The sequence below is a fragment of the Sus scrofa genome, chromosome 16 (genome assembly GCF_054392235.1).
Source record: "Sus scrofa isolate SSC_HxYL_T2T_F1_AM1 chromosome 16, Sscrofa_HxYL_maternal_Yorkshire_Landrace_v2.0, whole genome shotgun sequence".
Taxonomy (NCBI): domain Eukaryota; kingdom Metazoa; phylum Chordata; class Mammalia; order Artiodactyla; family Suidae; genus Sus; species Sus scrofa.
The window spans coordinates 32,087,434-32,115,020 of record NC_139398.1 but is presented as its reverse complement, the minus strand read 5'-3'; the positions used below and the strand labels follow the sequence as shown (position 1 = coordinate 32,115,020).

The 27,587-nt window shown below is 41.2% G+C and overlaps 1 protein-coding gene across 3 annotated transcripts; it reads left to right on the top strand.

The window, feature by feature from the left end:
* Positions 1–26,741, top strand: C1QTNF3 (C1q and TNF related 3). Of its 3 annotated transcripts, none has more exons than XM_005672408.4 (6): positions 1–176; positions 6,223–6,334; positions 8,533–8,687; positions 13,867–13,996; positions 22,349–22,448; positions 24,507–26,741. In XM_005672408.4, exons 1-6 carry the CDS (start codon positions 93–95, stop codon positions 24,664–24,666), a joined length of 741 nt encoding a protein of 246 aa, XP_005672465.1. In that variant the 5' UTR covers positions 1–92; the 3' UTR covers positions 24,667–26,741. The 3 variants fall into 3 exon arrangements, with proteins under 3 accessions (XP_005672465.1, XP_084857659.1, NP_001138858.1); XM_085001533.1 differs by having other exon boundaries at positions 1–356; NM_001145386.1 differs by having other exon boundaries at positions 9–395; positions 24,507–26,738.
* Positions 26,742–27,587: the final 846 nt, after the last annotated feature.

Below are 27,587 nucleotides of genomic sequence, written 5' to 3'. Positions count from 1 at the left end.
CCTCTCCAGCCCTGGCACTTGCCGGAAGAGACCACGGCGCCCGGAGTCCCAGCCGTCTGCCTCGGGGAGGCTCTGTGGCTCTTTTGAGAACCATGCTGGGGAGGCAGCTCGTCTGTTGGCACCTGCTGGCTTTGCTTTTCCTCCCTTTTTGCCTGTGTCAAGATGAATACATGGAGGTGAGCGGAAGAGCTAATAAAGTGGTGGCAAGAATAGTGCAAAGCCATCAGCAGACTGGCCGTAGCGGCTCCAGGAGGGAGAAAGTGAGAGAGCGGAGCCATGCTAGAACTGGGACTGTGGATAATAACACTTCTGCAGACCTAAAATCCCTGAAAGCCGATGAGCTACCGCACCCCGAGGTAGATGACCTAGCCCAGATCACCCCATTCTGGGGCCAGGTACTCAGAATTCTCTTCTAAGGATTACTGTCAAAGCTTATGAGTTGTGTTGTTCTTGCTCTCTCTCTCTCTCTCTCTCTTTTTTTTTCCTTCCAGCTCTGATCCAAGGATCGATGCTTTCCAGAAGCTTGCTGAGCTCCTTGTGGGTCTCTGTCTGGGTGGCTCTTGGGGTACTAGGTGTGCTGCTTGGTCTCTGTTAGAAAATCAGCAGAGGTAGCAGGGATGTATTGAGATAAGAGGCCAAAACTGTCCCATCAGAAAGGGGAACAGGGGGTGTTCCCTGGTGGCTTCCAGTTAAGGATCCGGGGTGTCACTGCTGTGGCTCCAGTTGGATCCCTGGCCCGGGGAACTTGCACTTCCATACTGCAAGCATGGCATCCTCACCCACCCCCCCAAAAAAAGAAGGAAAGGGGAACAGGGGCTGCCAGCTGCCTGCACTGCTATGACTCGATTTCTTTCTTGCTCTGTTTGTGGGGAAAGGAGGAGAGCTGACCTTTGCAGACAGATGGATCGCTGGAGATAATCATTTGCAGATCACAAGAAAGTTGGACTTGCCTAATTCCTTCCAGCAGCGAGAAGCTGCTCTTTGAATTTTTTCTTTTGATTTGCAAGCGTGCTGTGACATTTCATGCCAGGCTTGGTTATTTGATTTATGGCAGTCTAGGTTACTAAGCCTCTACGTTCACCCTGTTTAAAAAAGGACCAAAGAGTTAAAATTTTAAAAAAGACTGTCTTTAAAAATGCAAGCCTGATTTAATCGGGATTTAATGCCTGAGAATCACAGAGGACTTGATTTATTTCTTGGAGTGTGAGCTCAGCATCTAAGGGAACATCTTTAACTCTTTCAGGGTAGTATGGGAGTGAGTTAAGGTTTCAGTGTAGTGAATGGCAAATTGATGAAACTCAACTGAAAATGTTAAGAACAGGAAGAAATGTGTTTTTAAGTACACTATTATTTCTATTTAAAAATGTTAAATTGAGGTTCATTGTCATATAACATTATGTTAATTTCAGGTGTACAACATAAGGAAGAAGTAGATTTTGATTTGCCTTCTAGGTATCCAGCATGCTGATATCAGATGAGGGGGGCATGGGGGGTTTCTCTGAATTATACAGTCTCTGAACAAATCCGTTTTATGACAAAAATCAACTGCTTCTATGCATTGAACAGGCCCTGAAAGAATCCATACAGTTGAAATCTAAACCCCTCCTACCACAGATGAAAGTTTGGGTTGAGACAGGTAACATGGTCAACCAAGAACACACACAGACTCAGCTCTAGACATGGCACAAACCTGGGACTTGTCACTTGACCACAGATGCAGTGGCCCAAATCCTTCTGTGGGGCCAAATCAAAAAAAGAAAAATTCTTTCCTTTTCGGAACCTCAGAAGTGATAACCTCTAATACAACCCTGTTTTTGAAAGCCCCCTTTCGGGATTGTCCTTTCATCTGCCCATCTTAAGAGTGATTCGTGCTAATTTGTGTTATTCTCAGTGGTAAAGATATTTGCATTTTTGTCCGAGCCTTGATCTGGACCTTCCGTGGGCTCTTTGCTGGACCCTTCCTGGCTGCAGCAGTGTGAGCCCCCAGAGGCAGCAGAAGGCAGATGCAGGCTGTCACTGGTCGTTATTTTTTTGGCAGCCAACACCCAGCAGGCCACTGAAATTCAAATTACATTTCTATTCCTACCTTCTAGTGTCCCTAGGCATCTAGCATATTAAAATCAGGTGAGAGGGCTAAGGAGCCACTTTCTGGATTGTTTTTTATTTATTTATTTTTTTTGTTTTTTGGGTTTTTTTTTTTTTTTTTTTTTGTCAGGCTTTTTGAAACCAAGGGGACTTTCAAACTCCCTTGGCTTCCTGGAGTATTTCCAAACCAGCCCCCAATAGGAGATACTGAGGCGTTTTAGCCACTGATGTTCTTAGAGGTTTCAATACAACACCATGCCAATGGCTCTGGAGACCCATGTTGAACTTAGGACTGTACTTCCTTCTTCCTTTTTTTCTCACTTTCCCCACCTCTTTTAATCTTTTAATCTTCCTTTTTCCTCATTCATTCCTTCAACAATCATTTTCTGTGCTTTCACTGTAAGTCAAGTTTTAGGATGAGGAGAAATACACCCAAAGTTTTCTCTCTGAACAGTTCTGAAGGGCTCTAAATGTGCAGATAATTAAGACCATGTGATGAACAAAGTTAATGCACAAAAGGCTGTTGGGAGAAGAGGGTCAGAGTGATGGTGGCCACTGAGCCGCCTCTCAAGAGATAAGACAAAAAGCATGGCTATTCACAGGAAAAAAGAAAATAAATATGTGCCACATCGAGAGCCGTGAAGAGCAGGTATGGCTGGAGCATCTGGATCGGGAGGAAGACACCATTGATTTTAGTGCTGCCTGGAGCATTCTGTGGGCCAGCTAGGAAGCCGAGACCTTATTTTCCTCGCAAAAGTTTTGTGTGCTTGTGCATAGCAGGACAGGCAGTTGATTGGGTTTGTGTTCTAGAAAGTTGACTCTGGCCTTAGGGTTTGCACAGAGAGGTATAGAGGTGGGGGTACGCAGACCTGTGCTCTCTTTTCTGGGGCATTGTCTTCTCTGTTGCTCTTCCTCGCTCACCTTTATCAAGCTCCCCTCCTCTTCTTGGACACGTCTCTCTCTCTCTCTCTTTCACTTCCTTTCACCTTCTTTCTCTTCCCTCTTTCTTAAGTTAAAGTCACTTACCAATAGGAGTTCCCGTCGTGGCTCAGTGGTTAAAGAATCCAACTAGGAACCATGAGGTTGCAGGTTTGATCCGTGGCCTTGCTCAGTGGGTTAAGGATCCAGTGTTGCCATGAGCTGTGGTGTAGGTCGAAGATGTGGCTCGGATCCTGCGTTGCTGTGGCTCTGGCGTAGGCCGGTGGCTATGGCTCCGATTCCACCCCTAGTCTAGGAATCTCCATATGCCATAGGAGTGGCCCTAGAAAAGGCAAAAAAAAAAAAAAAAAAAAAAAAAAAAAAAGTTACTTACCAATAGCAGAGCTCCATTCTCATAGCTGCCCCTGGGCCTCCATCTACAAAATGGACGGAACTTGTCTTGGGAACCTCCTTCCCCGCATGCTGCCCATCTGCATGAACTTGGTGTTCAATCTTGACCTAATTTTGGGAAAGGAGTTGGTAAACTTAAGAGGGTGGGGAACAGAACTATCTGGTATGCGACTCTCCCTTACCTGGATGAAAATGTCTCAATGAACACATCCCCTCCAGCCTCTTCTAAGGCTCAGAGACATTCTTCCATGGGACCCAACTTGGAAAGACGAGACCAGAGGGAGGACCATGTCGCGAAATATTGTAGGCAGGTTCTTAGGAAGTGTCCAGACACTTAGTGACCAGAGTCTCTCACTGTTTTGTGGCACTTTGATACTCTTGAAATGCCCCTGAGTGGCTTGGGCATGCACCCCAAGTTAGCTCTGGTGCTGACCAACCGCTTCTCCTGGAGCTGACGTCCCATGCCCAGACACTCGACTTAAAGCCAGTCTTTCTAAGCCACCATTTGAGGCTTTGGAAAAGACTTCAGTATCTTTGTCTGCATTATAGATCTGGAAAGAAAAATTCATGACCATCTTACCCAATCCTCTAATTTAGTAGACAAGAAAAATGATGTCTGGGGGAGTGACTTCACACAGAACTGAGATGGGCTGGTTCCAGTCCAGTTCTCTTTCTGACTTCTTAGCTTCTCCCGTTTTTTTCAATTCTATTTTTAGACAAATGGTTCCACCTCAAGATTTTCCCTTTTCCCCCTCCCTTCTCCTTCCCTAAAATCCATTATTGGCAGAGCCTAGGATTTCTTGGAGCTTAAAAAGCAGTATTTCATATTAGCAAAATCATACCAGGAAATTACAGAGTAATTCCTGCTCAGATTGCATCTTTGGATTACAAGGTGGAGCAGTACTGTGGTGTCTGACTTTCCAAGGGTCTAAAATCTCATCTCAGACTGACTGTTTTCACTGACTTTCTTTTCCTCTACCAGTTTTAGAAAAGGTTTTGAGAGACCCTCCTATCTGTCCAGGGTTGGGTTTGGGGGACTGTACTAGACTCTGAGTTCCCTCCAAATCCTAGCTGCTCGTCACTTAAGATTGGGCTCTGAGATGTTACAGCAGAAGGCTTGGACCACGGATGCTATTCTGCATTTTTTTTTCTTTTTCCTTTCTAGCTAGGTGGGAATCTTTAGGAAAAAGGAATGAGTGTAAGGAAAAAGTCTAAGCTTATTTTTGATTTTAAAAAAGGAGATATTCCTTTGCTTTGGCACAGTAGGTTAAGGATCAGGCATTGCCACAGCTGTGGCATAGGTCGAGGCTAAGGCTCAGATTCGATCTTGACTGGGAACTTCCATATGCTGTGGATGTGGCCAAAAAAATAAAACAAAAGTAAAGTCTAGAGGTGCAGCAATGGGAAGCCTCGATCCATTGCTCTGCTTGGATTTCTAATGATAGAGAAAACTTGAATTTTAAATGACTTCTTCCTCCCTCTTTACCTTTCTCTCTCCCTCCCTCCCTCTCTCCCTTCCTCCCTCCCTCCCTCTCTCCCTTCCTCCCTCCCTCTCCCTTCCTTTTAGAAAATAAGTCCTTGGAGTTCCCATTGTGGCTCAGTGGTAATAAACCTGACTAGTATCCATGAGGATGTGGGTTTGATCCCTGGCCTCGCTCAGTGGATTAAGGATCCAGGGTTGCCGCGAGCTGAGGTGTAGGTTGCAGACGAGGCTTGAATCCAGCTTTGCTGTGGCTGTGGTGTAGGCTGGCAGCTATAGCTCCAATTCGACCCCTAGCCTGGGAAGCTCCACATGACTCGGGTGTGACTCTAAAAAGACCAAAAAAAAAAAAAAAGAATCCTTTAGCAAAAATATGCTATTTTCAAAAAAACCCATCAAATTATATTTGGTGTCTAGGAAAGTTTCCACAAGTCTTTTGTATGCTATGATTAAAAGGCAAGTTGCCAATTTAGAAGCGATTCCAAATTTTATAAGAAATTCTAACTCTTCTGCCAATCAACTTCTGCCAAATCTCTAGCTCCTTGACCGTAGTACAGATTTCAGAAAATTATCTTTGAATAAAGAAGCATTTAACCCAGTGTCATATTTGAATATACTTTGTGTCCATTAAGTACTCATTAAATCTTGGTTCAAATATGTGATAATCACTTTAAGTTTTCAAGTGGAATATGAAACAGAACAGCATGTTAAAGCTGGGAGTTAAAAAAGGAAGTAAAATTGTTTCAAAATAGAGATAATTAATAAGAACTTATTGGATACATTAATACTTTCATTAATTTCCTAAGGCAATTTATTGGTGGTTTGAAAAGCTAATGTTTTAATTCAGACTTTCTAAGAACTCTGAACCCGGGATCATGAATATGGGTGGTCTTAATACCTGTATTCAAAGTTGGTTATTTTTATCATTTGAGGGTCATCGACTCAATCTAACTACATCTGGCACTGCTGGCAGTTGGGAAGGAAAGAGGATGCCTCCAAGTCAACTTCTGATGGAGCGTCTTCTTTTCCTGTCACTGGTAGCACCAGGAACATGCTTCCAGAAGCCCTGCCTCATCTTCCATCCCCACTCACACTTTCCAAGGAGCCTGTTCTTCTAGCCACTCTCCTGTTTCCTTTGCCTTCTGATCATCACCCCACCTTAGCTGCTTCCTTTGTCGTTGACATACCCACCGCATGCCTTGTTTTCTGATGTTGTTGTGGGCTGCTTGGAATTAAACTTACCTGGGGGACCAGGCCAGAGGACATGCAGAAGTCTTAATTATGCACATGTACCTTTCTCTGAAGCTTCTCTTTATATCTTTTTAAAGTCTCCACAAACTGGAGGACTGCCCCCAGACTGCAGCAAGTGTTGCCATGGAGACTACAGCTTCCGAGGCTACCAAGGCCCCCCTGGACCCCCCGGCCCCCCTGGCATTCCAGGTAAGGCTGAGAGAGGTGCTGTTCCCTGCCTAATGCAGACTGTGCCAAAACAGGAGCCAGGGGCAAACCTCAGTGATTTGGGGATCATTTGCATATGATCCGAAGCATTTGCATGGAAAATCCAAAAGAGTTGGGTAGAAAACTGGGTTTATTGAGTTACTGAGATGAAACTGTATACACTAGTATTTATTATCCATTCCGCTAGCAGAATCCCTCAGGCAATAGGGACCAGTTTACAGGCTAGGAGGCCCTTCACCAGCTTGGAGTCTGAAACCTAAACAGGTTCATACTCTGCTTCAGTGTTTCTACCACCACGTGCTCCGTAGGGCGTGGCAGATCTAGCTTTTTGGGGATTTGCCACGTAAGGTTGGGGAAGAGAGTTTGCTGATCTGGGTTATAGTCATCCTCATTGTCCCTTTCAAGGAGCTATGCATCCTTCTGTCTGACTCTAGGTCCAGCTAAGTTTTTCTTACCCTAAGCTCAGGGTATGTTCACACTTCTCTTGTATTCGTGGGGACATTTTTGGGCTCCAGCACCATGTGGTGGCACCAGACATACTGTCCCTCTGGACCCACTAATCAGCCGTCTCTATTCTACTCAGTGGTGCCCTAGGCATGGAGCCTCTGGGGAGCTTGCCAGTATCGTGGTCAGCCACGGAAAGGGCAGCCCAGGTCTCCCCTGTTTCCAGACTTCCAAATCTCTCTGGGGGTTTAGCTGACTGTCTTGTCTCTAGGTCAGTTTTGGGGGTTAGAACTTCTTCTCAACTTATTATCATGAGGTTTAATTTTTAAAGACACTTTTGAGTGGCTTCTCAAATGGAACCAAATTGAGAATGAGCAAGTGCTCCGTTAGGGGTCAAATAATGATTTCCAGCTTGGAATCTATATCACTGAACATGAAAGCCAACAGGCAGCAGGTGTGGTGAGTAGGGGATATTCAGACCCTTTAAAAAATCCTCTGGGAGTTCTCACTGTGGTGGGGTGGGTTAAGGATCCAGCATCATATCTGCGATGGCTCCGGTCGCTGCTGAGTCATGGGTTTGATCCCTGACCCATCACAGTGGGTTAAGGATCTGGCATTGCTGGAGCTATGACATAGGTCACAGTTGCAGCTTGGATTTGATCCTTAGCCTGAGAACTTCTATGTGCCTCAGGTGCAGCCAAAATAAATTAAAAAAATAAAATCTTCTTAGGTCTTCTGAGGTCATAGGACGTGCTAGCCTTGGCTATGTTTCCCGTTTGAAACAGTTTTGTCATAGCACATTAACCTGTAAACACAATCGAAGCTCATCAATTTGGAAAAATTGCAAGCCTTTTAAGAAACCTGACCAGAGGTGGTACGTGCAAAATAAACAGCAAAAGGGCCTAGAATTCAACAAGTCTAAAAACAAAGGGAGAGGTGTAGGAATTCTCTCTTAGCAAAATGTAGCATTGAAATCATTATCCAAGTCTTGCTTTCAAGATTATTGTGATCATTTTTTACCAATGCTTTTTCTTTTCCTTCAGTTATAAAAGCGGTTTGTGTTCTTTGTAGGAAGTTTCAAGAAAAGGGAAAGTGTATGGAATGACCCAAAAATGGCTTGTGTTTCATTCATTTAGAAAAAAATAAACCACTGCAAATATTTTACATAATTTATTCTAGTCTTTTTCCCCTTTGGATAAAACATGTACACATTATATATGTATATGTGTGTGTGTGTATATATATATATATATATAGTATCATGCTATCTCTATTGAGTCATAACTTTTTTAATCTAAGTATATCATATTATTAAATGTTATTTAAATATTTTTCTTCAGCATCCTTTTTTTTGGTGACTATATAACATCATTTAATGGAATATACCCTTTTTAAATTTAGCCCTTTCAGAATTGGTGGACATTTACGTGGTTTCTAATCTTTGCCGTTATAAAGGATGCTTTGATAACCAGCCTTCTATATAATTTTTCATCCGAGTCTTGTTTTATAGGAAAAACAGTCCTTGGAGCCAGGAGCCTTATGAGTATCGAAGGCTGCTTTTGGTTTCCATTTAAAAGAGCTCCCATTTGATGATGCTGGGTTTGGGCTTGTTTCAAATGGTCCCCATTTATGATGGAGTTTGTGCCTTTTTGAAGAAAGGGGCTGCATTTGTATAAAAATAGCTGGTGAGTATGAGTGACTGGGCTTTCTCATGTGATGATGTCTGGTTGTTCAAGGAAACCATGGAAACAATGGCAATAACGGAGCCACTGGCCACGAAGGGGCCAAAGGTGAGAAAGGAGACAAAGGTGACCTGGGGCCACGAGGGGAGCGGGGGCAGCATGGCCCCAAAGGAGAGAAGGGCTACCCGGGGATTCCACCAGAACTGCAGGTAAAAGTCTCTGTCTCCAGGTGACCATCAGGGGCCAGGAATTGGGAGGCTTGAGTGCTTCTTCATCGTCAGTGTCGAGTAAACCTATCTCAGTTTGTTCATCTCCACCACAGGGTGTCTGCCTAAGACCTTTGGTGTCAAAGTGCTTTGAAATCATTCTTAGGAAGAAGAAAAATACATGAAAGGTGAAATGCAATGCCCTCGTTAGGCCAAATACAAAGCAACCTTGAATATCAACTAATCTCCATTTTCCAAATGAGAAAATATGTTCAATAAAAAAGGTTTTGGCAACTCAAATATGTAAACTTTTAGATACATGAAATACTATTAAGGAGACATTTGACCATCCTATTTATTTATTAATTTTGTTACATTCACTTATTTAAATCACATATATGGATATTAATATACAAATATCACTATCAAACCAGATTTTGTAGCATTGAGCTTTATTTAAACTTTTTCTCATCAATATGTACTTTATCACTAAAAAAAGTTTTATTTTAAATCATCCACCTATAGATTTCCAGACCAGACCATATTCACTGTCACTTAAAGTTTTTTTAAATTCATTTATGAGGCTGTCATTGTCCATTTTATCTCAAGCCCAGGTACCCATTTATCTATTCTTTATTTTTCTTTTAAGTGATCTTCAAAATTCCTATAATACCTAAAACTTACAAATGTGAGGTAGAGTCACCAAGAAATTTACTAAATCTGGGTTATTTATTTTGTTGGCTACTATGTTTAAAGTGGATTCTTCCAAGGGACTCCTATGAAAACTAGTGTTTTTGTTTTTGTTTTTTTTAAGGCTGTAGGTGCGGCATATGGAAGTTCCCAGGCCAGGGGTTGAATCAGAGCTGCAGCTGCTGACCTACGCCACAGCCACAGCAATGCCAGATCCGAGCTGCATCTGCGACCTACACCACAGCTCATGGCAACGCCGGATCCTTAACCCACTGAGCGAGGCCAGGAATTGAATCTGCATCCTCATGGATACTAGTTGGAGTTGTTTCCCTTGCGCCACAACAGGAACTCCCAAAACTAGCCTTTTTTATTGTTTGTTTTTGGCTGGTACGTCTTCATGAAACAGAACTTGTTAAAATTATGTAATTGAGAGAACGTACGGATGAAATAAATTTACCTTTGAAGGCAAGGCAAGGACTATATTTTTTCTTTGCCCATTTAGGCCTCCTCCCTCCCCTCTAGTGTGCACTATGCATTAAACAACCTTCTCAGAGGTGCACATGCCTGTTCAACCGTAAAGATTAGTTTTTCTTCTTTTGGGGCCAGACATGTAACTCCTTAGAAGAAAACATTACTTATAGCCTTATTTATATTACTAGCTATATTACAGGTATTCTGCCTATTTTACGAGATTAATGGTTCTTGTGTTACCAAATGTGCGACTGAGGCTCCCATAAAAATAATGATGACTAGACATTCCCTGGTGGCCTAGCAGTTAAGGACTCGGCATTGTCACTGCTGTGGTTTGGGTTTAATCCCTGGCCCAGGAGCTTCTGCACACCAGGTGTGGCCAAATAATAATAATAATTGAGCGGCTTGAAACAATTGACCAAATATATGGTTCTGTAAGCTCAGTGATTGTAACAGTGTAACTCTAGACGTGGGAAGAAGCAACAAGAGGGAACCATTTCCTGGACCATAACAGACTCACGAGACAGGTGGTCCAGAGGCCTTAGGCTGCTGCGGAAGGGCCTAATCCGGTCATCACCTGGCCTATCAAGGAAATCCTCACTGACCTGGGCATGAGCATTCCTGGTGCAGTGGGACAAACTGGTCCCAAACCTGGGTCAAAATTACGACCAAAAGGGAGGAGACAGTAAAATAAAGAATGTTGCCCACCATCCAGTTCTCAAAGAATCAGCCACTGCAGCCGAGGACCTACAGAACACCCTGAAAGGAGTTCAAGGTGGAGATTGGGAGAAGGCAGTTTGTGCTCTGGGACACCGATCAGAACTGGTCCTCAGAGAGTTAGATCTTTGGGGGAGAAAAGGTGATGAACTTAGTTTCTCATGTCTTCCCCTACTTAGAAAAGCACCGAAACCCTTAACTAAGACACCTGTTCCTTGTGACAAGCAGTCACCTTCTACCAAGCTGTGTGCTTGGCTGCATGTACCCCTTCCCCAAAGCACATGTGCACAGACCTCGTCCCCTAGCTCTCCCCAGCAGTCCTCGGAGCTTCCTGAAAGCCTGTCTCCCAGGCTACGGTCCTCAGGTTGGCCTGAATAAAATTTTCCTGTTTCTTCATTAACTTTTTTTTCTTTGGCTGAGAGTTCCCAGGCCAGGGATTGAACCCACACCACAGCACCCACCGGAGCCACAGCAGTGAATACACAAGATTCTTAACCTTCTGAGCCACCAGAGAATTCCTAGATTGATTATTGATTAACATTTTTGTGGACAGTACTGTAACAGGAGAAACTTTTAAGGCACTAGAGTGTATAGCAACTCATCTGAAAGATCAGTGGGGGGAAATTTTGCCCTTTATTTGGGTACATGTGGTAGTTGTTTGTCCTTGGATAAATTTCATCATTTTTAAGTGTTTTTAAGGATCAACTAAGAGGTCTTGTGTGTTACTTTACCTACTTTTGTGGTACTGTGACTTTTTAACCAATGCTGTTTAATAATTTTAGCAAACCAGGATCCCTGTGCCAGTATAAATTTACAAAGATAAGGAGACAGAGGCCACTGCCCAGGTTATAGGTACCTAATAAGATGGATGATACACATCCTTAAAGCATGACATTAACCCAATGTGAATGGTTAAACCCTGGCCAAGGGGAGTAGCCAGTTTAATGGAGACCACTTGGGCAATTATTATATTTGCTCCATCAGCTTTTTAAACCCTAAAACCACAGTGTAATCACTTGGGAGAACTACTTTCCCATATTTTTAAGGAGGCATATTCAGAGGAGTGAAGGCTGGTCTTAGGCAGATTGTAAAGGAGGGTGACTTCTGACCCCTTCATCTTTATTTCTAAATCTCTCCTCTGATGTCACTCCTTCTTTATTAAAATTTTTTTTTTTATTATAGTCGATTTACAATGTTCTGTCAAATTCCGCTATACAACAAAGTGACCCAGCCCTCTATACACATACATTCTTTTTCTCATATTATCCTCCACCACACTCCAACACAAATGATTGGATATAGCTCCTGGTGCTCTATAGCAGGACCTCATTGCTTATCCATTCTAAATGTAATAGTTTCCATCTATTAACTCCAAACTCCCATTCCATCCTACTCCCTCCCTATCCCCCTTGGCCAACCACAAGTCTGCTCTCCATGTCTTTGGGTCTATTTCTGTTCTGTAGATAGGTTCATTTGTGCCATATTTTAGGTTCCACTTATAAGTGATGTCATATGGTATTGTCTGTCTCTTTCTGACTTACTTTGCCTAGTATGAGAGTCTCTAGTTCCATCCACGTTGCTGCAAATGACATTATTTTGTTCTTTTCATGGCTGTGTAGTATTCCATTGTATATAGGTACCACATCTTCTTAATCCATTCATCTGTTGATGGACGTTTAGGTTATTTCCATGTCTTGGCTTCTGAATAGTAAACTAAATATAGAACTACCGTATGATCCAACAATCCCACTCCTGGGCATGTATCTGGACCAAACTTTGATTCAAAAAGATACATTCACTCCTTCTTTATCCTTCTGCATTGGTTGCCCTCATGCAGTCCCTCTGTCTGCCCAAATCCTTTCTGTGTTAACTCTACCAGGCCTGCCTCCCTGCCCTCCCCTGAATCTTCCAGAACTTCACATTATTTGATCTCTATTCTCTCTCACCCTTATCCCTTAAAACTCTCATTCATTCAAGACAGATAATCCCAGCAAGTTAAAGAACCTGTTGCTCTAATTCACACTCAGCTTGGACCAGGGACTGGAACGTGACTTTCAAATGTGACTCTCCAATAGTGGTACAATTTCCATGTATGCACTGTTCCCACACCACTAAGCAATTCTTCCATACTAGCTGGATGTCCGTCCTTCAGTTTTGACAGTACTTACCTGAAGGGAACAACAGATCCCACAGTTTAAAGCTCAGTCCTGTGGGACTGCCTCAACCCCCCCCACTTTAGACATGACCTCAAGTATAGGTTGTTACCTCTACTTCTGACTGCCTGGCTGTAGGTTGAAGGTTCCAAGGACCCCTTCCTTGGGTTTGATTAATTTCCTAAGGTGACTCACAGAACTCAGAAGAAACTGTTTACTTCGTAGCTGGCCAGTTGCTTATAAAAGGATATAACTCAGGAATTGCCAGAGGGAAGAGATGCATTGGGTAAGGTATGGGGAAGGGGCATGGGGTGTCCAGGCCCTCTCTGAGAGCACCACTGTCCCCAAATCCCCAAGTGTTCATCAAACGGGAAGCTCTCCCAAACCTGTCCTTGGTTATTATGGAAGCTTCATCACATAGGCAAGGGTGATTAAATCACTGGCCGCTGATGATAGATTCAACATCCAGCCCTTTTCTCATCCATGGAGGTGTGTGTGTGTGAGGGAGGATGGGGAGGGGAAGGGGGGCTGATTTAAAACTCTAATCACCTTGTTGACTCCGAGGGCAGCCAAACCCTCCTGAGGTGCTTTCCCCAGGGTCACTTCATTAACATAACAAAAGATACTTTGCCGCCCTCAACACTTTGGAAATTCCAAAGATTTTAGGAGTTCTGCGCCAGAACTGGGAACGAATGCTAAATATAAACTTATTATAAATCATAATATCCCAGGTGTCTTTTAAGGACAAAATAACACAAGGTAAACAAAATTAAAAAGTTGTTTGGCTGCAGGACTTCTCAGCTTCTTTAGTATGCTGATGGGCATTTAATAGCTATAAGGAGAAGATTTCATCCAAATATTCCAGTACTATTTGATAATAGAATTTGATTACTTCAAGAAGCACTTTAACATCTAATGTTCATTGAAACACATATTCAGAACTGCTGCTATGCACTATCGTTTTAATGGGTGCATAGCAAAACAATGTTAGACATTACCATGATTTATTTAATTCTTCCTCCATAGATTAGTATTTAAATTATTTCCAATCTTGCTGTTCCGAATATGGTTGAAAGAAACTTCCTTGTATCAAAACCTTATTTCTCTAAGAAATAAGTTGCCTTTTAATTAACCGCCATCTCTTTCCTTAGATTGCATTCATGGCTTCTCTGGCCACTCACTTCAGCAATCAGAACAGTGGGATTATCTTCAGCAGTGTTGAAACCAACATTGGAAACTTCTTTGATGTCATGACTGGGAGATTTGGGGCCCCAGTATCAGGTAAGAGGTAAAAATAAATGAGTCACTGACTTAATCTAGTAATCAAGAAAGAAGGAAGGGAGCGAAGGAGGGAGGAGGGAGGGAAGGAAGGAAGGATGGATGGATGTTGGGAGGGAGGGAGAGAGAGAGGGAGGGAAGGATATATGTGTATAAAATGATTATTTTTTTTTCCCTGTTGGATTTCGAAGTAAGTGAATTAGAATCTGAAAAAACAAGAACAATTTATTGTTTTTTTTGTTTGTTTGTTTTTGGCCATGCCTGCAGCATGCAGAAGTTCCCAGGCGAGGGATCAAACGCTTTACCGCAGCATTGATCCAAGCTGCTGCAGTGACAACACTGGATCCTTAACCTGCTAGGATACCAGGGAACTCACCAAAAACAGTTTTAAAAATGATAATCATGACTACTAGGTTTATTACTTCTGCTTTGAATTGCACCAAAAAATCCCTAAGGGGGCATAATTACCTCTGACTTGAAAAGCCCTCAGATCATATTCTCACTGTTCCACTGTGTCCTAACTGAGTTCATTCCCTCTCCTTGCTGCTACCCCAAGGAAGGCCTGCCTGATCCTTAAAAAAAAAAGTATTAAAAAAATTTTTTGAGCACTTCTGTATTCATTTCCTGTTGCTACAGTAACAAATTACCACGAACTAAGCTTAAAACCACATGAAATTATTCTCTTGCATTCCTGGAGGTCATTAGTTCAAAATCAGTCCAAGTAGGCTAAAGTCAACATATGGGGGAGTTCCTGTCGTGGGGCAGCGGAAATGAATCTGACTAGGAACCATGAGGTTGCAGGTTCCATCCCTGGCCTTGCTCAGTGAGTTAAGGATCCAGCGTTGCCATGAGCTGTGGTGTAGGTCCCAGATTCGACTCGGATCTGGCATTGCTGTGGCTCTGGTGTAAGCCAGCAGCTGCAGCTCCGATTAGACCCCTAGCCTGGGAACTTCCATATGCCACCGGTGTGGCCCTAAAAAGACAAACAAACAAACAAACAAAACTCATATGGGCAGTACTGGTTCCTCTAGAAGCTCTGGGGCCTTGCCTCTTCCTGCTTTTAGAGGCTGCCACCATTCCTTGTTTATTGACCACCTCTGTTGCTCCAGTGGTTACATCACTTTGTCCTCCCAGATTCTGACCTCCCTGGCTCTTGAGAAAGACAATGTGATTACCTTGGACCCACCTGGATAATCCAGGATAATCTCTCCAGCTCCAGACCCTGAGCTTAATTTGTAAGCAGAGATCCTGGGGTTGTTGGAACCTAGGCATACACGGGGGTCATTATTCAGTCCCCCACAACTTTCTTACTTTCTAGTGCCACAAGCTGCTTCAGGCTCACATGGTATTTTCCCATCCCAGCTCTGGAAATACCCAACTTTCCAAGAAGCACTGGTTTCTTTTACTGGAGAATAATATTTAGAAACTGAGATGTGCGTGCCAGATGTACTCACTGCTCTTAGGATGTCACTGCTTTTAGGTCCTAGGAGTGGACAGAACTAGGACACATATATGTATACCAATCCACCATGTATATGTGCATCTATATTTTCTTATCTATCTATCTATCTATCTATCTATCTATCTATCTATCTATCTAGTATGTAAAAAACAAAAAAATTTAAGTTCATTCTGATACATCTGACTCAAATCCAGCACCACTGGGTTCATCCTGACATTCCCTTTGTTAATTTTTAACTTCTTTCTTTGACAGTGAGCAACCTGGCTCTCTTAATCTATGATATATCTACTTATTTGTTGAACCTTATTGCACAAATAAAGTAGTTACAAAATTGCAAAAGTCCAGGTCTCACAAGAAACAAATTTACCAACTAGAGTGTATTCTTTGTGTACAATTCTTTTTATCTTTGCAGTATCCTGTCAAAACCCTCTCATATTCTTCCCCCCCCCCCCCCCCGTCCCCATGACCTTCAGTTGCACTACTTCTTTCATTTGTAATAAAAAAGTGTTAATTTGTAACTCATCTTGAGTTTTCCTGATATTGTAGTTGAGTTTTTAAAATTCTTCATGTAGCAAAATTTATTCCTTGTGATGTATAGTTCTATGGGTTTTCACAAGTGCATAGAGATGTCTCCACCACCACAGTCTCAAACTGAACAGCTCTTTCATTCCCCAAATTCTCTGTGCTATCTCTTTGTAGTCAACCCCTGACAGTGACTTACTGGTTTTCCATCCCTAGAGTTTCAGAATGTCATATAATGGAATTGTACAATATACAGGTTTTTTGGTATTGTACAATGTTAAGTCTCTTTTACTTAGCAAAATTCATTTACCATTTATCCATATTTCTGTATGAATCAATAGTGTGTTCCTTTTTCTTGCTATGTAGTATTCCATTGAGTGGATATATTTACAGTTTGTTTATTCATTCATGAGTTAAGAGACATTTAGACTATTGGGGTGAGTTGACCCTTTATCATCACATAATATTTCTTTTATCCTTGATAATATTTCTGAAGTCTACTTTGTTTCATATGTTATGGCTTCTCCAACTTTCTTTTGGGTAGTGTTTGCATGACATATTTTTCTATACTTTTACTTTAACCTTTGTCTTTAAATTTAAAGTGGTTTTCTTATAGGCAGCATAGAGTTGGTCTTGTGGTTTGTTTTTGTTTTTTTTTTTTAACTGGTCTTGCTTTTTAATCCAATTTGACAATCTCAATCCTTTAACTGGAGGGTTTAGATTATTCACTCAATGTGACTATTGATACATTTAGATTAAAATCTATCCTCTTGCCATTTTCTATTTGTGAGACCCATTATTCTATATTTTTCTCGGGTAAATTGAGCACTTTCTTGTACTGTAATATTATTTTGTAATGATTTTTGTTTTTATAGGTTTTTTTTTTTTTTTTTTTTTTTTTGAGGGCTGTACCCACGGCACATGGTGGTTCCCAGGTGAGGGGTCAAATTTGAGCTGTAGCTGCTGACTTACACCACAGCCACAGCAACGCCAGATCTAAGCCGTGTCTGCAACCCACACCACAGCTCACGCAACTGCTGGATCCCTAACCCACTGAGCGAGGCCAGGGATCGAACCTGCAACCTCATGGTTACTAGTCGGATTCGTTAACCACTGCACCACGACGGGAACTCCTGTTTTTACAGTTATTTTCAAATTCTTTCACTTTGTTTTTGCTGTTCTTATTGGTATCTTTTTTAAAGTCCTAATTTTATTTTATTTAAACATTTTTAAAAATTAAAGTATGACTGATTTACAATGTTCTGTCAATTTCTACTATACAGCAAGGTGATCCAGGCATACACATACACATTATTTTTCTCATTATCTTCCATCATGTTCTATCACAAGTGATTGGATATGGTTTCCTGTGCTATACAGCAGGCATTGGTAGATTTTCTCATACTTGGGAAGGATTGGCCATTTGTCTACCTTTATATTTATACCTACATGTTGTTCTTAGACCTCATGTGAGGTCTTGCCTTCTTCTTTCTCTCCGTCATTGCCCAATGTTAGGCAGGAGTGTTCTATTTCTTAGTGTTTGTATTTTAAGAATGATTTAAATCATTTAGATTGCTTCATTTGTGACCTTTAATGATATAACAAATATCACTGTAATCTATCTGTCTGTCTCTCTGTCTGTCTGTCTGTCTGTCTGTCTATCTATCTATCTATCTATCTATCTATCTACCTATCGCCCTATCTTCCAAATATTACAAATAAGCCAATCATTGGGTTTATTTTGTCTTCCACCTTCTCTCTTACATCTTGATTTTTGGTGGTTGATTCATTTATACACTGTCAAAGTACAAAACAGTTACATTTTAGTTTGTCAACATTAGTCCCTCCTCTGATTTGGGCTTATCCTTGACTTAAATATATTCAATGTTTATTATTAGTCATTTTGCCAAAGTTCTGAGACATCTCTTTATTAGCTTAAGGACATCTTTTCCCTTAAGTTATTTTCTCAAGAAAGCTTATGACATCAATATTCCCTGACCGCACATGTTCTAAACTCTTTGTTATAACCATGGCTGCAAATTAAACCCTTGACCTACACTTTTTTTTTTTTTTTTTTTTCCTGGTCCTGTTATCTGGCATCTGGCATTTGGTCTGGAGAGCTCTGAAATAAGTCTGAGTTTTTTTCCTCTTATCAGTGACTTAGTCTTTCTACTAGCCTACCCAACAATTCTTTCTTTATCTTCAAAGTCCAGTGATTTTTCTGCAAGTGGTGTTAATCATTCTGGGTCAAATTTTCCAGCTGTGTCCTTCAGTAGGTATGTGGAAGCCTCCTTTTTGTCCAGGAAAATTTCTTTGAATTATATTTTAAAATATAAATATAAATAATGTTTTTCTTATGGTTGTACCAAGATGAGGTGACACTGGAAAGAGTCTGACTTGTGTTAGGAAATCAGACATTAAAAGGGTACATTGGCTATAGAATATTTAAAAACAGTAATAAACTAATTAAAAGTTAGCTGGATCTTTATTATCATCATAGACCAGCAGTTCCAAAGAATGTCAGTGATAAAATACTCCTCCCCTGTGGGATAGACCACTCACAAGCCTCCCTTAACGCCTTCCCCCTACGCCTTAGTAAACCGCTGGTTAACTTTTTGAATCACTCTGATTTTGCTTTATTTTTAAACTTTTCTTTGTCTTCTGTATATTATTTCCTCTAGTCTTTTAGTGCTCTTTGTTTCCATTTCACGTTGTTTGCTTTTTCCATCTCTGTACTGCATATGCTTAATTGCATCTTCTGAGGGGTTATTTTCCTTTTTGCCTCTTCCAATGTCTTCTGTCTTGTTGTTGTGATGCTTTTTTTTTTTCTCCTTTTTCTGTGTTTTTCCATTAGTCATGATATCCCAATTTTCATTTCCTCCTCTTGGTCTGGTCATTTCTACAAGTTTCTTCTGCATTCTATTTTATAGTGTTCTTTCATAGAGGGATTGGCTTCAGTGATGTGTTTTATGGATGGAGTCTTTGGCTCATGATGGAATCTTTGGCTGTGTTTTCTATCTACCACATGATGAACATTACTTCCTGGTGAATATTCTTCATCTATTGGCAGTTTTTTGTTTTTGTTTTTTTATTTAGGGCTGCACTTGCAGCATATGGAAGTTCTCAGGCTAGAGGTCTAATTGGAGCTGCAGCTGCTGGCCTACACCACAGCCACAACAACACCAGATCCAAACCATGCCTGCAGTCTACACCACAGCTCACAGCAATGCCAGATCCTTAACCCACTGAGCAATGCCAGGGATCTAACCCAAATCCTCAAGGATCCTAGTTGGGTTCGTTATCTCCATATCACCTCCATGTGACTCTACCTGCTACCAGTTACTTGTGACAGCCCTGACTGGTATCTTAAGTTTATTGATTTTTTTCCGTTTTCTTAGTTTTTCAGAGAATGGACACTTTTTGGTATTGTGTTTTGTTTTTTCAACTTTCCTTGTCTCTGTATATGGTACAGAGAAGGAAAAGAAAAAATGTCAGTGGATACAGTGGCCATGTTAGATTTGTCACAAGTGCTTTTATTTTTTTAATTATTTTATTTTATTTTATTTCATTTTTGTCTTTTTGCCATTTCTTTGGCCACTCCTGTGGCATATGGAGATTCCCAGGCTAGGGGTCAAATCGGAGCTGTAGCCACCGGCCTACGCCAGAGCCACAGTAATGCGGGATCCGAGCCATATCTGCAACCTACACCACAGCTCACGGCAATGCCGGATCCTTAACCCACTGAGCAAGGTCAGGGATCGAATCCGCAACCTCATGGTTCCTAGTCAGATTCATTAACCACTGAGCCACGATGGGAACTCCTGTCACAAGTGCTTTTAATGTGTGACTTGATTTATTTTTTTACCCAGCTCAAGTCAGAAATAAACTGATGTATGAAGTGACGGAAGCAATCTTTCATCACACTTTAATCAGCTTCTTATGTGATTTTCTGCTCTGAAGGTTTATGCTATAGTTTCTTATAACTATTTTGTTAAATACTCTCTATGCCAAAGATTGCATAAGTGCCTAGATATGCCCAATGAATGGTTCCATTGCTTTCAATGGCCTTATAATTGAAGTTTGAAGATTTAGTTTCTCCTTTAGAATTCTCCTGGGTTGGACTCATTCAAACAATAGCAACCATCATTTGACTTCTACTTTACTGGTTAAACATCATCCAATAGATTGTAAAATGACCATTTCGTACTTTTCAACTTTGGGAGTGGTGGGCCAGAGAAGGCTGATGTTTGCAATTATACAAAGACCTGAAAACCATAGTGTGAATGTGTTGCCTCTGGTTCCGGTAGCTTCTTTTACAGAGGAAAGCCAGGTGTGGATATAATATAGATGCACTTCTGCATTTCCAATTCTAGTCATTTCATTTATTCACCATCTGGTTTCTTAGTCTTTCTAAATACTTCTGCATCATTTTTTAAATAGTAGTCATCATTTTTTTTTTCCTGGAAAACTAGTATCTTTTTCTGTCATTTTGATTCCCACTCTGTCTTCTTGAGGCATTGAAAATTGTTGTGTGTGTATGTAATAAGAAGCTTTGAAAAATGTAAAAAATCAAGCACATATAAACCTCTTTCTTTGAGTCTCTAATTTTTACATGCCTTTGTTTTTCATTTGTGGACCACTCTTTAGGCATACGAATGGACATGACTTATTTTTATACCATACCCTTTATTCCCAGCACAGTGCATATGCAAGCCTGGTGCTTATTTAAGCATAATCATGCATCTTTATTTGGTTCAACTTGACTCGGAGACAGATGGATCAACATGGTAGCTTTATGGCTTCAATTTTCCCTGATTGAACCTTTGGAAAACAGCATAGGACTGTGTGTGGTGCTTTTTTTTTTTTTTTTTTTTTAAGATGTTGCTGGGCTTTTCTTTTATAAAGCCTACTATGGTCTGATTGTTTGTACTACCCCACCCCCACCTCGATTTGCATGTTGAAAACCTCATGCCCAAGGATGGGTATGAGGAGGAAGGTGATTAGGTCATGACCAGCTCTCATGAATGGGCTTAGTGCCCTCACAGAAGAGGCCCCACAGAGCTCCCTAGGCTCTTCTGCCCTGTGAGGCTACAACCAGAAGTCTGTGACCTGGTAGAGGGCCTTCACCTGGTCTTGGTATTCCAGCCTCCAGAACTGTGAGATATAAATTGTTGTTGTTTATAAGCTTCTCGGTCTGCTGTTTTGTTAGTGTGGCTCGAACGGACAAAGTCAAGGCCATTAGTTGAAAAATGTAGATGATTTTCAAATGTCAATGATTGCATTCTTTCATCTTTCCAAAATGCACTCTCAAAACCAAGATCATTTGCATTTTGGAAAATTTTCCTTTTCACTCATCTTCATCTTTTAGTGAAGGTATTTTCTACACTAGCATTTAAAGTGTATCAGGTATATAAAGTTACTCTAAATTAGGAGCCCTAGACTCTTACAAGAAAACTAACATCTTAAAAAATATGTTGGTCTTTTTTTTTTTCTCCTATTTTAGGGCTGCCCCTCACCATATGGAAATTCCTGGGCTAGGGGTCAAATCGCAGTCGAAGGTGCTGGCCTACACCACAGCCATAGCAATGCGGGATGTGATCTGCATCTGTGACTTATGCCTCAGGATGCAGCAGCACTGGATCCTTAACCCACTGAGCAAGGCTGGGGCTCAGACTCACATCCTCATGGAGACTAAGTCAGGTTCTTAATCTGCTGAGCCACAAGGGGAACTCCATGTTAGTCTTCTTTAAATGAAAAGGGTTCATATTTTTCGTAGCAACTTCATGCTCCTGCATCAAAGTTGAATCTATGTATTGTACATAATTGCACCCACTTACAATGAATAACATGAGAAAATTCTGGAGCTATCAGAACTGATAAATAGTTATCTGTGCTATAGCTTCCTTGTCTTTGGCTAACATTTGCGACAGGTACAATGTTACACTTTTTGTTAGGCCACAAAAGGCTATGTGTGTATCCACGCAAGGCCCTCTCCTTTGACCACATGAGTCCTGAGGGAGTTGCTGATGATAGTTCATCTAAACCTGGAAATAGCACATACTTCAGTTTAAGCACTTTGTCAGGGGCAAGGAGAGGTGTGAGATAGAAGCAAATCCCTCCTTTAAAGATTCTGTGTTCTGGTTAGGGACATGTGCTCTACACAAGGAGAAAGTCTCAAAAAAAATTTAAAGCACTTTGAAGGTGAGAGCAGATAAAGGGACACTCACCCCAATAAGAGCCAAGAAGAACGCACATACTACAGAGAACCCCAACAACAGAAGTGTCAAGTCATATGACACCACTCCCTGCTATCCCCTGGTTCTCAATGTATGGTATTAACATAAATGTGGATAAATATCTGCCTTTTTCAGGTGTGTACTTCTTCACCTTCAGCATGATGAAGCATGAGGATGTCGAGGAAGTATATGTATACCTCATGCACAATGGCAATACGGTCTTCAGCATGTACAGGTGAGTGGTCTTTCCTGTCATAAGCAGCCAGGCTGCCATGATTTGGTCAAAGGATGGCCAGTGCCAGGGAAGTATATAAGAATCAGCAGAGACTGCCATGAATCTTATTGTCATTGAGAGCCCCATACAAGAATATATGGCCAGGTTATAAACTATTTGGCAAGCAGGAAATCTGATGAACTTGAGCATAAGCAGGTTGATACAAGACCTTGAACTAATTACTAGAAACACTCTCCATAACGAATCATTTGTGTTCTTTGCTTAACTCATTCTTTCTTCTCTCTTAGACTTTTCCTCTTCTTTCCTACTCTCCGCCCCCTTTGCCTAGAGTTTAGCCCTCTTGATGGTCTTCTCTATCATCTCCTGAGCTGGCAGGTTATGAGTTTGGAGTTGGTCTCCCGCTTTAGGCTGTGCTGTAACGTTGACATTTACCTTAGTAACCTGCCCCTAAGGCTCCTTGGAAAAAAAAAATCACTTAAAAGGAGTTCCTGGAGTTCCCGTTGTGGCTCAGTGGTTAACGAATCCGACTAGGAACCATGAGGTTGCGGGTTCGATCCCTGCCCTTGCTCAGTGAGTTAAGGATCCGGCATTGCTGTGAGCTGTGGTGTAGGCTGCAGACACAGCATGGATCCTGCGTTGCTGTGGCTGTGGCATAGGCCTGTGGCTACAGCTCCAATTGGACCCCTAGCCTGGGAACCTCCATATGCTGCAGGAGCAGCCCCAGAAAAGGCAAAAAGACAAATAATAATAAATAAATAAATAAATAAATAAATAAATAAATAAATAAATAAATAAAAGGAGTTCCTGCCATGGTACAATGGGTTAAGAATCTAACTGCAGTGGCTGGGATCACTGTGGAGTGTGGGTTTGATCCCTGGCCCGGTTCAGTGGGTTAAAGGATCCAGCATTGCCACACCTGCAATACCTAGGAGGCAGCTGTGTCTCAGATTCAGTCCCTGGCCTGGGAACTTCTATATGCCCACAGATGCGGCCATAAAATTAAAAACAATGAAAAGTAAATATTTGTATTTGCTCTGATGCAAGCTTAAGATGTAGGCAGGAGGCAGAAAACCAACACTTTTCCCATAATGAAATACATGGCTGGCGAGAACTCTGAAAAACTTTTGATTTATTTTCTCGGTTATTTTTGATGACATGTAGGATTTCCAAATTTTCTTTTGGAAACTAGCCTTTATGAAGACAATGTATTCGAAAAGTGAAAACAGAAAGTGATGAATTAGGTCAAACTATTGCAACAAACAGGCCCAAAAATGTTGTGGTTCAAACACACTACAACTCTATTTCTCTTGGCTAGTTCCACACTGGGGGGGACAGGGCAGAAAGCGTGGGGGGGAAGGATCATGTGGAGGTTGGAAGGAGGGTTGCCCTGCCTGGTTTTTGAGAGATGTGGGTCTGGTGAAAGCATGTTTGCAATCTGTAAAAACTGACTCCCAGATTCTCACTGGTCACTGTCATTGCCGTGGTCAGAAAGAGGAAAGAACAACAAGCTTGTGGAAATGCACCAGGCATTCTATTCCAGGTCATCACATTTTCCTAAATGTTTTGCTGCAGTGTAACAGGGATCTCCCAGATTCAAGCCTACAGTATTTGTTTCCTCACAGCTCTATGCCTGACCATCGCCAGTGCAACATGTGTTGCAGTTTGGGTTACGGCAGCGCCATTCTCTAGAACCAAATTCTGAATTAGTTAGGGTGGACTGAACTGCTATAACATTCATTCGGTGGCTTGACCATAACGGAGATTCCTTTTCTTCTTATGGAATAGTCTTCAAGCATGCAGGCTTCAACAGGTGCCTTCCAAGGTCATTCTGGTCACTGACAGTTCACATAGTCATAAAGAGGAAGGAGCAAAGAGGGTTGATAGTGTAAGTTGTACTGGCCAGTCCTGTAAGTGACATTTGTCATTTCTGTTCACATGCCATTTTGAGAATGTAATTCCAGGACTATACTCTCCGGGAGAGAGGGAAGGACAAATGTTGGTCAAGAGTTGGCTGTTCACTGCAAAGACTAAGTAGTTGGTGCCTTTTTTTCTTTCTAGCTATGAGACAAAGGGGAAATCCGATACATCCAGCAACCATGCAGTGCTGAAGCTGGCCAAAGGGGATGAGGTTTGGCTGAGAATGGGCAATGGCGCTCTTCATGGGGACCACCAGCGCTTCTCCACCTTTGCAGGCTTCCTGCTCTTTGAAACTAAGTAAATGTATGATTAGACAAACTCCACTTTGGGGAAGACTTAGAGTTGATGGTTCTACATGCTGTATTTAAATTGTTTTTATCGGTTACATTTTAATCACACTACAGGTACATCAATAATGTGGGATGACTCAGGGGCTCAGAAGAGTAAACCACAAAACAGTCTTCCAAGTGACCTTAACTGATATACCCAGCCACTTTTATCACTCTCTCCTAGGTACCTAAAAGAGAATTCCCTTCTTGATGCAGGTTGGAAATGATTGTTCCCATCAGAGAAGTCATTTGCAAAGTGTTTCGGCTGCCATAATAGCAGCTTTCAGGAACCGCTGAGGTTTGGGGTTCATCATTTTAACATTTCAGAGAACAGGATGCAGTGGGTATGATGGGGCCAGGGAAAGAATAGGGGTATTTGCCTAGACCAAGCTACCAGCAGTATCTATAAAGCCTAGACAGGGAAGTAACACTTTGATCCAGTGGGTCAATATACATGAACAAAGTACAGATATATTTTAGTAATTCCAGATAGGTTTTAGATAGCAAAAGTATTCACTATGCTCACAAATAATTAACTCCTTTTTTATAAGGACAGCTATAATTAAATCTTGACTTCTAATGGCTTATATTTTTTGAAGTAGAGTTTTCCTGTGATCCAGAATTTGTTTGACCAGTTCTGGCTTATCAGATTGGCTCTTTTCTATTGCATTTCTTATATTAAAATAGAGCTTTCTTGACTCTGCCTTGAGATAAGTGTAAGTCCATATAGTAGAGATATTATATCACTTTTTTTTTCTTTTTAGGGCCACATGTGCGGCATATGGAAGCTCTCAGGCTAGGGGGTCAAATGGAAGATGCAGCTGCCAATCACAGCCACAGCCACAGCAATGCCAGATCCAAGCTGCATCTGCAACCTACACTGCAGCTTACAGCAATACAGGATCCTTAACCCACTGAGCAAAGTCAGGAAACAAACCTGCATCCTCATGGATACTAGTTGGGTTCTTAACCTGCTGAGCCACAACAGGAACTCCCATAATCACCTTTTTTTCTACCAGTTTAGAAATTATCCTAGTATGCTTTACACACTGCCATGTCGTGTTTAAGGAGCTGTAAACTCAATTATATACCGTCAAACTAATGGATATAGAATATAAGGGCATTCCACTTGGAAGACATATAATAAAATCACTTAGTAGTTCTTAAAATTAAAAAATGCTGTAACTTTTTTAATTGCCATGTTTAGTCAATATTCACAGAGAAGCTGTGCTGCTTAAGTTTTGCCTATCCCTTCCCAAAAATCAGTTCTCAAAGGATTAAATTAGCCAAGATGATATTCATGAGAATGTACTGTAAATTCTGATGATAGTATCCAAAATTGGTTTATGCAAAGAATCATTGGAATATGCATTTATCCTAATTTTGAATCAGTATTTAAAATGCACTAGAGAGATGTCCATCTAATAAATATCACATAATGAATTCCCTTAGAAATAAGGAGCCCTTAATTTATTTTGGTTACAATTTGAATTTCCACAAAAGCTCTTTAACTATGGTGCTTTTACTTGTATTGATTACTCTCCATAGCTAGAAATGGAGAGAATGAATTAGGGCTGCCCTTTTTAGCTAATTTAGCATGTTTCACATTCAGGTCAGTCTTTGACCCTTACCTTTTGATCTACAAATATTTTGGAACTCTTCCTGAATCCACATGCGATGCTATTTTAAAGTGAATGGATATTAGCCAGAATGTGCTTGACTGCTAATATTTTTGTGATTTTGTGTATACTCTCCCTCCCTCACCCTACCATGGTATGGGGTCTTGGGGTTGAAGTTTACTTACCAAACATCATAGCTTTCCTAGGAGTGCATTACCAGTAGATATCTGAATGTTGCATGTTGCCCAAATGAAATTTAGTATCTAAAGAGCATACATTACTAGCAAAGTGCCTTGGAATAAGATATTGGCGTGGCTTTAGATAAAACTGAGGCAAGAAAAATGTAATATACATTAGATGGAAATAAACCTACCTTTGTTAAATGTACTGTTTTATAATGTTCTTAATAAAGTTGAATAGTCAAACAATTGTAAGTTACTATGGTTTGTTCACATAAAATTAAAATATTTCCATGCAGATGATGTAAACAGCAAACAGCTGTACAATCCATGAGGTAGACACAGAGCGGGGTCACTGTCTGCAAAAAAACTCTACTTCTCAGTTATTCCACTGTTCTAACTTCAGCCCTCTGAGTCTGTAGGACTCTGATGTTTAGAGGGTCCTGTAATGAAATCTGAATATCCCAGAGGGGAAGGTATCTTCATTACATACTTAAAGTCTTTCTATCTTGATGTCTAAATTCCAGTTTTCACCTTAGCCGAGATACCCAAGATTTGGTTGCAAGCAGGTCAAAAGCCCTTTGGGCTGGCAAATAAGTCCCAGGTGAGAAGAAGTGTGATTAGTGTGGAAGATCGGAAAAGGTCAGAGTAGTTGCTAATGTTTCACCATTTCACCCATGACCAGAATTGCCTCTGGAAGACTGAATTTACATCTTCCTAAAACCGAGGCTCTAAAAAGGAGATGGTAGGTAGGTGTCATGGGAAATGCAAATGTATTATCAAAGCAACCAGCTTTAACATTCTAAACCCCAATGAAGGCAAACTCTACAAATGAAACACATGGGTGTCTGCTAGCAGCGGAAACATGGTACGGGGAAGAAGAGTTTCCAATAATGATCAGGTTGGGTGATTTTCCAGTGTAGACAAGGCTATATTTAAACCTTGGACCACAAGAGATTATACTGAAGGAATTTTATTGAGTATATTGTGAATAAAAGCTGAAGTCAAGAATATTCAAACAGAGGATAGAATATTCAGGTGTCAACTCCCAAGGACAAGACTGGAATTGATAAACATTTACTCTGCAAACATTTT